The sequence below is a fragment of the Nycticebus coucang genome, chromosome 17 (genome assembly GCF_027406575.1).
Source record: "Nycticebus coucang isolate mNycCou1 chromosome 17, mNycCou1.pri, whole genome shotgun sequence".
NCBI lineage: Eukaryota > Metazoa > Chordata > Mammalia > Primates > Lorisidae > Nycticebus > Nycticebus coucang.
The window spans coordinates 25,740,390-25,752,792 of NC_069796.1; the positions used below are offsets into that span (position 1 = coordinate 25,740,390).

At 39.6% G+C, this 12,403-nt stretch overlaps 1 protein-coding gene across 2 annotated transcripts in view; it reads left to right on the forward strand.

The window, feature by feature from the left end:
• MEGF10 (multiple EGF like domains 10) overlaps positions 1–12,403 on the forward strand; it is a 164,481-nt gene that overhangs the window by 108,766 nt on the left and 43,312 nt on the right. For both annotated transcript variants that reach the window (XM_053567270.1, XM_053567269.1), the window contains 2 exons: positions 1,184–1,320; positions 7,774–7,986. In XM_053567270.1, the coding sequence (XP_053423245.1) occupies positions 1,184–1,320; positions 7,774–7,986 (350 nt within the window). The remainder of the gene's footprint in view (positions 1–1,183; positions 1,321–7,773; positions 7,987–12,403) is intronic.

Below are 12,403 nucleotides of genomic sequence, written 5' to 3' on the forward strand. Positions count from 1 at the left end.
CATCTCTGAAAGGCCTTTTGGGTTCCAAGAGTCGGTGGAAGAAATTTCCCTGTTTGTAGATAGCTAGAAACTACAAGAGGAGACTTAATTAGCACACCAACTGCCTTTGTGGGTAGCCAGGAGTTAGAGGAAATGTATTTTCTTATGCTGTCCAGAATAAACATTACAAAACCATCTGGTGCTTGCTAGCCTCCAATTTCAGAGTGCCCACAGTCTGCCTTTTGTTTTGTTTTGTTTTTTTAGAGAGAGAAAGAGGACAAAGCAATGGCTTCCAACAGTTAAAAACATTAGACAATTACCTGTTATTTGGTATATGTTGTTTGTCTAATTATAACTCCAATAAGTAGATGAGCAGCTGTGAGCTCAAGTTATACAACCAAGTGAAATAGAAAATAGTGGAGTATTTCCTTGACTTGTTGATACAGTATCTTATTCGTATCCACATAGAATGAGAGTAAATGTAATGACTGTGCTTGCCAAGATGGACAGCCTCTAGGGTGAGGAGAAATGTCCAAGTTAGTCTCTTGATTTTTCTCCCCAGGAAATCAGCTTTCCTATTGATCTTGGCTCAGCAATGCTTGTTGAATCTGCTGAAAAGTAAAGTGTTTTTCTTCTGAAATAAATAACTAGGTTAATTCCTGTAGAAGTGTTTCTAGGCAATGTAATTGTTAATTAAGGTACACAAAATTTTCAATCTTATGTTATGCCACATTTTAAGAAATAAAGCCAATGATAATGTGTATTCTCTCCAGAACATATGGGAGAGCATTTGGATATTCCACACGCCAGATGTTGCCATTTATGTAACGGATGCTCAATAAGTATCATTGACTTGTGTGTGTGTGAGACAGAGGGAAGAATGCTTAGGAGAATTTATACATTCCTTCGGTTGCCATAATACTTTGTTGTAGCTTTATCTTAAACTTAAGTTTTTAATGTGGATTTTTTGTAAGATTACTATTCTGCCATCTTTCAGTGTATCTTGAGATTTAGGCTTACCGAGCAAATAAGTCAACTTAAAATTTCTAACTTTTTAAAGATGATGAACAGTTCTAAAATTCCCTTAATCTAATTTTCTTGCAGCCCTGTTCCCACATCCCTCCTTCCCTCCTGTTTTCTCTCCTTCAGTCCTCCCCTGGCTGGCCCGAGGCCTATCTAATTTTCCAGGTCTCTTTGAATGCAGGGCACAGTGTGTGGTCAGCCTTGCCCCGAGGGTCGCTTTGGAAAGAACTGTTCTCAAGAATGTCAGTGCCATAACGGAGGGACGTGTGATGCTACCACAGGCCAATGTCATTGCAGTCCAGGATACACAGGGGAACGGTAAGAACACCCTGGTATTTCTCTGACCAGTCATGATGATGTGAAAGGAAAATGCTGAGGGTCTCAGAGCATCTTTACCCCATGTCCATGACTGTACAGCTATACAGCATCCGTGTAACAGATTCTATCCTAGTTCAGTATATAGAAACTGAATCAGAAGCAGAGAAAGCATTACAAAAAAAGGACCATAAAATATCAGCTATTTGGAACCCATGGTAAATGTGTTCTTCCAAAAAGTTAAGTGTGTAGGATTGCCACTTACATTTAAGTCCAGTCCCCAGGTTACAAACAAGACAGATTCTATGGGTTTGTTCTTCAGTTGAATTTGTATATAAATAGGAACAGGTACATGTACCTGTTATCCATAATAGCCTCCATTCTTTAAGTGCAAATATGTGTCAGTCAAACGTTTGTAACTTGGGGACTTCAGTAGCCTCTGTAAGTATAAATTGGATGTAAGTTGGATGTTTGTAACTCAGGGACTGCCTCTATTTTTGGATAGATTTATTTTAAAATGGAATGTGTACTTAGGTACCTCTAAAAAGTATACAGTTACCTTCCTAGGATTCAGTATTCTATTTAGACTATTAGTTATTGTACTGTTGCTGGTAATAAGAGTAAGAGCTGCTGGGACTCAGTAGAGCTGTCTGGTCCCATGTGAAATCAGAGCAAATGGCTTAGGTGGTCCTACAGCCACTGCTGATCCTTTTCTGTATTAGGTGGTATAAACTGTTACTGGGAGGGCTTTACTCACCCTTCTTTTAATTTGGTCTTTAATCTGTTACGTCTAGGAAGACTAGATAGTCAGGTGCCTTGGATGTGTGTGTACAATTAGAGAAAAGAGACTTGGGAAGCAGAAGGGTATAATGATATAAAACAATCTTCTGGGGCTTAGGATTAAGCCAGTGTGTCCTTGGAAACATTTTCATCTTTAATGTTCTACTGATAATTGTATTAGTACTTTCCTCTGAGGTTGTTTGTAAGGATTAAATAAGTTAGTACATTAAAAACATTTAGAACAATTCTAGAACTTACAAGTACATGTATTAGCTATTATTATGTTTGCATAATTTCTATGAACTCTGTAATACTAGTGATTATTAATCTGAGTGATGTGTATAAACTATATAAATATTGGCTGTTATTATTTCTTATGATTTCCGTAAGCTAAAGGTTCCTTCAACTTTTTCTTCTTTCTAAAGTTTTTCTTCTTTCTAAAATTCTGGCCTTATTTTATGAATTTTAATATGACACTGTAGTGTTAGTCTCCTACCCCACATTAGACCTTTATTTTTTAATTTAGTTTATTTTTAAGTATTTTGTAATTTTTGAGAAATTCTATTTCACTTTATAATTGAGTATTTCTAGATAAAGTAAAGCTTGCTTTTGAATATTTACTTTTTAATTTAGTCACACTACCAAACTTTTTAGTTAATATTATTTTTTAGCAAATACTGGCATTATTTAGTCATATAATCATATGCTCTACAAAGAAGCTCATTCCTTTTCTATATGGACAGTGATTATTTCACTTTTTAAAGTTTTTACATTAATTTGGACCTCAGAATCAATGTTGACGAACAGAGGTAAAGGTGGAAATCACCATCTTGTTCCCAATTTTATTAAAAATAGCTTTAGTATGCCTTTAAGTTTGCTACTTGTTTTTACTAAATTGTCTTCTTCATGCTTTTGTAGTTTTTAACCCTATTTTTATTAAGAACTCGTTAGTAGTATCTGTTTAATTTCATTAAAGACCTTTGTGTCTTTTGCTAATATTTTACCTTTACTTTTTTGATGTTATGAATTCTTGACACCTTTACTACGCAGTTTTTATAACATGTAAGAGGGTTACTCAAAATTTTATAACCAACATCCTCGTTTGAAGATGTGTTTTGGATAGATGAAATTGTAACGTGATTTCTGGATCACTAAATCTTATTATGCAAAAATGAATTGGGATAGGAGAGGCACATGACCAAGCGTGATCCTAAATCATAGTTTTATGTAACATTTTAAGGCACTAAAAATTTCAATATAATGGTTGTTTTCTTGCTCTCTTAGGATTTAAGTTTCAAATTAGAGGCAACACAAAAACAAACATACAAGGCAAGGAAGCTTATAATCATGTTTGGAATGCAGGGCCAGGGAAGAGCAGCTAATTTTCAGGTAAATTTTAGATTTGAGGCAAGGAAGACAAAGAGCCAGAGAAAGGAAAGTGCAGAGGGAATTTGCTTCTGACTTGTGGCTCTTATAAAGACTGTTTTTCTGATGAACTGATGACTCCATCCCTGTCTTCAATTGTTATTCCCATCTGGGTTCTGGAGTTCACACATATGATGACAATAAGCACATTATGTCATGAAAGCAAGAATGACTGCCGTGGGGCCATTTGTGGTAGGAGGTGTGGGGACAGAGGCCGTGAGGGGCGGGGGTCTTAACTCACCATTGCTCTTCTTTTGAGAAGTCAGCACAACTTGATCAGTGAGGTTAGGCCAGAGGCTGCTGTTCTAGGAGCAGGGACCACCGCAGGCGTCTGCAGCAAAGCATTCCCAGGATGTGGGGAGGGCGGCCCTCCCAGCCAGGGGCCCATAGAGAAAATCCAACAGACAGCCCACAGGCTGGCAGAGCAGGGCATGGGACACCCAAATAAAAGGTTGTGAGGTTTTGGGGGAGGTCTAGAGGATCTTGTGGTGAGGAAACAGAATGTGGCACAGTGGAGTGAAGAAAGAGTGAAGAGCCATGGTTTCCAGATGCTCACAATAGTTCTTCTCGAGAGGTTAAAAAAAAAGAGTGTTTCTAATGCTCAGGGCATTGTCTGAGAGTGGTCCTGGGGCCTCCAGTGCCCAGTGTGTGCCCATGCGGTACCTGGTGCTCAGGCAGTGTTGGCTGCACTTGAGGATCCCTGACTGAGTAATGGACTCTGTTGAGTAAAGCCCAGGAGACAGGGCTCCCAGCCTGAGTGCCATGTTGCCCCGAATGTGAAGGCAAACGTGTGTGAAAGGAGGGAACATTGAGAATTACAAACAGGAGTTGGGGGAATGCAGCGCTGGTCTTCAGTGGGTGAGCTCTTCCCAGTGTCTCCAACCGTGGACAAGTTGGCTCTTTCCCAGCACTTTTTATATTTCCCCAAAGCAGCAGTTCCAGATGTTAGAAAAGTAGGCAGCTGATTCAGAGAGCCAAGGTTTAAGGAGGAATGCGACTCTTTCACACTAAATTATGGCTTGGCCCCACTGTTCCAGTTACTCCAGGGAGGAAAATGCTTCAAAGGACTAGGGGGAAAGAGGGACATGTCACCTCCTGTGTGCTAATGCACCTCCCTTTCCTTAAGTTCACAGAGAGATGCAATGTAATAATAATGTAATAATCTAAAAGGTGTTAAAACGAGTCTGGGACCCTCTCTGGTTTGGGCATTGGTGTTGTGTTTTATGCGTTTATCTCTAGTCCATGCCCGTCCATTCTTCCCACTTTCTGGGCATTATTCAAAATCAACAAAAAGTAGAAGCTTTCAAAATGTCCATATTTCTAATGTGGCCAATATTCATTGCCATGTCTTTATCACTCCTCTGCGGTCTGTCCTAAGAATGCTTTAACTTTTTCACCAATTATTTTTTTATTATTTATTATTAAATCATAGCTGTGTACATTAATGCAATCATGGGGCATTATTGTTAATGGGATTCTATTATTAATGGGATTCTCTTACAAGTGTAACATCAACAAAAAGGAAGCCAGAATATGAACCTGGCTTACATAATGGCTGCTTTAGTAAGTAAAATTCAAACGACTTTTGGTTTTATACTATTTATAATAAAAATAGTAGTGTGTTTAATTATAGGTTAGAAAGGTAAATATGGGTCAGGACCAGCTATTATGGATTTTGTTTTCCCTGAGAAAAGGAAGTCTCTGCTGAGTTAGGATACACACACATGGGTTCTCTGTAATTTGCTATCAGATATTTTTCCAGGCTTCCGATTTATACCACTTTCACCCACTTTTGGAAGTATGCTTTTCAGAACTGTGCTTTTTACTAAATTAAAACCATGAAAATAGTCCAAAGCTTCATATTTAGGTTTGTTTTCCAATCCTTATAGGAGAGAGAAAGTGATATTATTATTATTTTTTTTTTTTTTTTGCAGTTTTTGGCCGGGGCTGGGTTTGAACCCACCATCTCTTTGAGCCACAAGTGCTGCCCAAAAGTGATATTATTTTACCTTTATCTTTTTACTTTTGCTACTGACTTACAGGAAAATCCAGACAGGTTGATCTTGCCAGCCTTGAGGAGAAACCAGAAGGCTGTATTACCATACCTCAGCATTTTTCTCTTTGAAATTTATATATTTAAGGAACAAACTAGGTGACTTGGCTTGTTAAAACTTCCGACAGGTTAAAAATAAAGAGCACCTTTCAAAAATACTCTGTGGTCTAAAAATAGGTATACTCATGTAACTTTAAAGCACACATCTGATTTTATAGTAAATATTAGTTACTCTAGAACAGGCGTCCTCAAACTTTTTAAACAGGGGGCCAATTCACTGTCCCTCAGACCGTTGGAGGGCCGGACTATAGTTTAATAAAAAAAACTATGAACAAATTCCTATGCACACTGCACATATCTTATTTTGAAGTAAAAAACAAAACGGGAACAAATACAATTCACACCGCTTCATGTGGCCCGCGGGCCGCAGTTTGAGGACACCTGCTCTAGAACTTTGCTAATAATCTGTTGATAGGGTGGTGATTTTGCCCATTGCCAACTACATCTGAAAATGGCTAGAATCTGTGAAATCAGCCTTACATGAGGCTCTTTCCTTGTCTCCATTGTATTTAATATATGTTAGAGCCACAGTTAACCAGAAGAGTATCACAGGATTCTCAAGATGTGTCTGTGCTGAAATAGAAGCCTGCTTGCCCTGGTATTGTTGGCCTTTGCACTCTGTCCTTAAAATATGCGAAGCCTTGTGGAAGGATTGTGACTTTTAAGTGTGTTTCTCTGCCGTTTCTCTTAACTGTGCTTAAATTTGCTGTTGTTTCTTGCTGCCCACATTACACAGATCTGAAAAATGCCAGGCCAACCTACATTTTTGTCTCTGGGTCTGGCATGACTTGAGCGCCACGTGAGCAGTGGCTGCCGAGACAGAATGTACCCTCCTCGTGGTGAGTGCCTGCTGGACAAAGCCCTGTCTGCCTGTGCCTTGGCAGAAAGCTCTCCTGCTGCTGCAGAGATCCCCGTCACCTGGTCTAGCCAACGAGAAACTTGGCTAGCCCAAGAGCCATAATGAGAAATTGTTTTCTTCTTTCTATCACGAGCCCCTCCAGCCACTCAGCTTCCCTCCTCCTGCACCTGACGCAGAGCACGCCCGTTCTCTGAGATAGAGCTCTAATGCCATTTTTTAAAAGACAATCAAGTGAATTTTTGAGGTCTCATATCCTCTCCTTGCCATTTGGCAGCCCCGCTTCCCAAGGGAGGACAGTACCATACTTGCCAAAAATTTTGTGTTAGAAAACTCCAAGCTTTTCCTACAACCTGCTCCTGGCAGGCTTTTCTCTCAGGTTGGAATCCAGGATGCCCGATTTCAGTAGGTCAGAATTCCCCCCACCTAAAGAAGACTTTGCTTATTCGTTACGTAACTTCTAAATGAGGAGCGGTGATTACCATTCAGCTTTGAAAAGAACAGAAACATGGCTGAGATGAAAAATTAATGTCCACAGGAAAGCCAAGAGAATTAAAATTTAGTTTCAAATTTACCACCAAGTTTTCTCTTTGGGATGGGGAAAGCCTATTTTTTTGTATTTCCTAATTATGGAGTGGGACGAATGTTTGGGTAATTCCTTTTTTCCTTTTCTTGGTATCTGCTAAAGTGCTACATTGGCAGGCACTAGTCATAAACAGGATTCATGCCCTAAGCTCATAATTTTATTTTGTTTTTGTTATTTCTTCTTTCTACAAGTCACACTACTGTGATTACTGCATGTGGCTACAGTAATTGTCATTTTTCTTAATGCTTTTCATGCCTGTAATGGACCTTACTAAATAATGACCGACTGAAAAAAAAGCCAGGTGCAGTGGTTTGTAATTCTAGCCCGGTGGGAGGCCAAAGCCTGTGGATTGCCTGAGCTCAGGAGTTTGAGACCAGCCTGAGCAACAGCAAGATCCCGTCTCTATAAAAATAGAAAAACTAGCCAGGTGTGGTGGCAGATGCCTGTAGTTGCAGCTACTGGGGAGGCTGAGGCAAGAGGATAGCTCAAGCCCAAGAGTTTGAGGTTGCTGTGAGCTAAGACGCAATGGCATTCTACCCAGGGTGACAGAGTGAGACTGTCTCAAATCAAACAAACGAACGAACAAAACACAGTAAAATGCAGTTTCAATTTATGCATAACAAAGCTATTATGAATCAACTATTCTCACAACGGCATTACTTACACTGTCTTCTGCTCCGCCCCGCTGCTTGATAGGTGCCAGGATGAGTGTCCCGTTGGGACTTACGGACTTCACTGTGCTGAGACCTGCAGGTGCATCAATGGAGGGAAATGCTACCACGTGAGCGGCGCCTGCCTCTGTGAGGCTGGCTTTGCTGGTGAGCACTGTGAAGCGCGCCTGTGTCCAGAGAGGCTCTATGGCATCAAATGTGACAAGCGGTGCCCCTGCCACCTGCACAACACTCAGAGGTGAGTGTCACCTGCTCTTGGAAGGTCATGTCTTATTCAAGTTTTAACCTCAGGGTCCGGGATTCGAAAGGAGGGATTGACAGAGAGTTCCCACCCCAAGGCTCTTGCTGTCTGTGGGCTATCCCGGGAAGACTTGTTTACTTGAACAATGACCCCCATCAGAGGTGCTAACATTGTTAGAGGGTCATTGGTGGATATTAAATTCTATTTATCCTCTATGAAGGGCCGCTGATAAAAATTAAATTTGCTGAGGTTAGTAAGAACGTTTCCCTAAGTGAGGGATTCTGTGATATTCTCTAGGAGGCGAAGATGCAATGATAGAGAAAGGGTTAAGCCACGTTTAGTGTGTAAAAGATCCTGGGGTTAGTCTCAAGCGTCTCTTACGGGACAGCACATCTGCGGAAGGAAAAAGGAGGGCTCCAGAGAGGAGTGTGCCAGTGGGAGTTTGTGAGAGTGCTTCACATGTGGCTGTCACGTATGAAATACCTTTCCAGAATTGATTACTCTGACATAGGACTCACTGGGGTCTTTTAGCTCAAAAATTCGTGAAGAATTTGAGAACCGGAAACCACAATCCCACCCACCCTACTGTACCTTGTCTGCCCCTGAAAATATTTTCCGGACCCCTCTCTTCTTTTGCCTCCCTCAAGGACCAGATACACATAACTTAAAATTCTGGGCCTCATTTGCAGACTGCTGGAAAAGCTGAGTTTGACAAAAGTGCATTATATTACATAGCAGTTCGTGTGTTACTAAAATAACTTATTTGCATTCAGCACAGCTGTTACTTCATTTATACTTCTGAAAGATAACTCGTGGCCACATCAAATCCCAAATGCACCACAGTTACAAGTAAAAAAAAGGTGATGGGTCTCTTCTTTAAACCATTGTTAGCAACATAAAAATAGACTTTGTGCTGTGTGTGTGAGTGCTGGAATACATTTTAGTGGGACATATCAAAGAAGGGTATTCACTACACGATTCAAGTAATTTTGTAAGCCTCTTTGGTCAACTTTTGTGTTTATTTCCATTGGAAAATATTGCCATTCTTTACATGCCCAATTTAGGTAAACATTTGGAGGAGTAGAAATGAATAATCTCTGTAGGTTTTTGTTTGTTTTTCAACTCTCCACTATTTAGGCATCTGGCAGGATTAGGGACCAGTCATGAGTTTGACTCCCTTTCCTCCTGTGCGAGGCTCACTGTAACAGAAAGAAGCCTTATGTTGTGGAAGCTTAAAGCATTACACCAGTGTGCTACTTGGTTGTGTGTAGACACAGCTAAAATGAAACAGAATAATAAGCCTATATGAAGAGCTCCACTATGAGAAGAACTAGAGAAGCAGGGGGAATGCTGGTTTTGTTCAGTACTGTGTTAATAGTGGCAAGGTGTGAGTAGAGAGTTATCGAGGCCAATACTGGGATGATGTTGACATAGGCCACATGTGCCAAAGCACATATGCTTTCATGTAGAAGTACGTTGGATTATTTGACAATCGCATAAATCAAAATAATACTAAAAATCTGTCTAATAATGTATACCCGACAATCAGAAAATTAAAAAAAATTAACCTATTATGTACTTCCCCAAATCATGAAAGCTATTTTCAAAGATTAGCTTTTACAAATTTCTATTAAAATCAATTGAATGTAGATTATATGACTCTTATCTTGTTGAATTCACGGTTGAAACCATCTATCCATCCATTCAATAATTCTTGAACTGCCATGTAAAACTCCTAGAAACACAGGGTCCCTTCAAACCAAAAGGCATGGAATCTTTGTATTAATTGAAAGTCTATCTTGTTCACTGTAATGTTCAATCAAGCAGGTAGAGCTTTGCTGCTACAGAATTCATGATGTATATTTACCCTAAAGCCTTTCCTTATAATTAATGACATAACTAATGCAATGTAAATTCATAGCGTACATTGACCTTAGGTACTATATTTTGAGTCCTGTGAATATACATCTTGACATATATTGCAGCCATATATTTAAGTAGGAGTTTGTATTGCATTAAAAAAATCCTCCTCCAAACAGTGGCATAAAACAACAATTATTTATTAGCTGATGATTTTTTGCTTGGCTATGTGGGCTGGTCTCTGCTTGGTGGTTCTTCTCCCCATGGTCCTGGATATCCTTACTCACGTGTCTGGCATTTGACTGGCTGCTAGGGGTGACTGAGTCACATTCTCCAGCATCTACCAGGATGGCCTGGGCTTCTTCACATGGGGTCTGGATTCTAAAAGCAGCAAGGAACAGGGAAAGTCCCAACAGGCAAGCACTTTTCAAGCTTTTGGTTGTGTCATGTTTGTTAACGACCTTGTGGACAAAGCAGGTTACCAAACCAAGTCTAGATTCAATATGTTCCACCTCTTAATGGAAATGTTGCAAAGAATTTGTAGCCATTTTTATTTTACAATCTATTGTACAAGTATGATTGAAATAGTCATATATTTATAAGTAACATCAGTATTTTAAAGTTTTGGCACTATTGAGTCTAAAGACATTCACTGTGACCTAAATTTTTTAAGTGAAAACTAATTTTTATGATTTTGAAAAAGAAAGTAAAATTTGAGATTTAATGAGATTCCACATAGGATAGGTATATTAACTCTTGTTAATAAGGACACTTAATAGCCATAGACAACCAGGATGTTTCTGTTTGCAAATGTCATCTAATTGTCATTTAAGCGTTAATAATATCTAAGGAAGTGAATAAAAGTTCAGTGACACGTACTGTTTCAGACATTATTATATGGTATTGGACTCTTGCTGTCACTTAACTATTAAATTGAAAAATTTACTAGAATGTGTATGTATAGTTATATGTACATATAAAATGGCAACTATTCCATATGTGTATAATCCTATTTTCATACATACAAAGCAATCTCCCCGTTAGACAGAAAACAGGTAATGAGTACATCTATCCTTCAACTTCCAATCTGCTGCTCCTCCATCAACACGTAAATCTCTTTGCCAATTAAGCTGCCTGCGTGAGAACCCATCAAATGCTTCCAGAGGGCTCTGGCTTCCTCCATCTAATTACAAATTGCAGAATACTAATTTTGGTGTCAATCAATCTGAGAACCAGTACACTGCACTAGCACTCACTGAGGGGCATTGAATATCAATGCCTCCATCTGCCTTCTGTGTAGTTCAAGTCACTGTACCCAAATTGTCTCTTTCATTTAACATTTTACTTCTCCGCTATGAATATTACTTTCTACTTTTTAATGTCAAGTAATGTTTTTCAAGAAAAATATCTTTTCTTATTCAATATGTTAAGATAAGGTGAACTACTTTAACCAATCCATCGCTTGAAATATTTCTTTTCCTTTTCTCAAATTTAGGAACTTAATGAAGTAAATTTTTTTTTGAGACAGAGTCTCACTGTGTCACCCTTGGTAGAGTGCTGTGGCGTCACAGCTCACAGCAACCTCAAACTCTTGGGCTTAAGTGATTCTCTTTTCTCAGCCTCCCAAGTAGCTGGGACCATAGCCACCTGCCTCAATGCCCAGCTATTTTTTTGTTGCAGTTGTTTAGTTGGCCTGGACAGGGTTCGAACCTGCCCCCCGTCAATTCCCCTACACCCCACCTCACCCGCACGTATGTGACTGGCTCTGTAACCACTGTGCTACAGGCGCCGAGACCTTAATGAAGCAAATTTAAATTTGTCTCTGTTTTTTGCACATTGCAGATTTTTATGGATCTTGCTGACCCCTTCTCTGTACTACATCCTAAATTTTAGCAATGCTCTTCCGTATTTAGTCTCCCCACCTACATCAGACTACTAGCAAGACTTCCTTTTTCTTTGGTATAAAAGCAAACCAACCAACCCAGGTTCAAGGTCCAAATTTGATTCTGCCACTACCTGTGTGACACTTTGAATAAATCACTTACTCTCTGTAGCCCTCTGTTTTCTCATTCATAAAATAGGATCATACCTACCACTTAGGTTGGCATTGAATAGGGCACACAGAGAGTTTAGCTCGGTGCTGGGATCTAGGCACTGCTCAGTAAATAACTTTTCCTCTGTGCATTCACCTACATCATCGTCACAAACATCGCACGCGTGTTCCCTGCAATTAGTGGTTATTCCCCTTAACCAAGACTTTAACATCTTGAAAATAATTTAGGGGAAATTCTGCCTGTGTATGCATATATACTGAATACAATCTAACATGTCTCAATGACTCTGAGATGTCAGGGAAAAGCAGATCCATGTGCGAAAGCAAGATCCCTAGAGTTAGATCTGCTCTGCCTTGACTCTGACACTTTCACTTATTCACTCAGTCAGCATTTACTATGGACCTACTGTGTGCCCAGGATAGGTAACCACACAGAATTAATTCTTGCCCTTGTGGAACTCGCAGTCTAGAGGGAAGACATTAAAAGACTGTATAAAAATA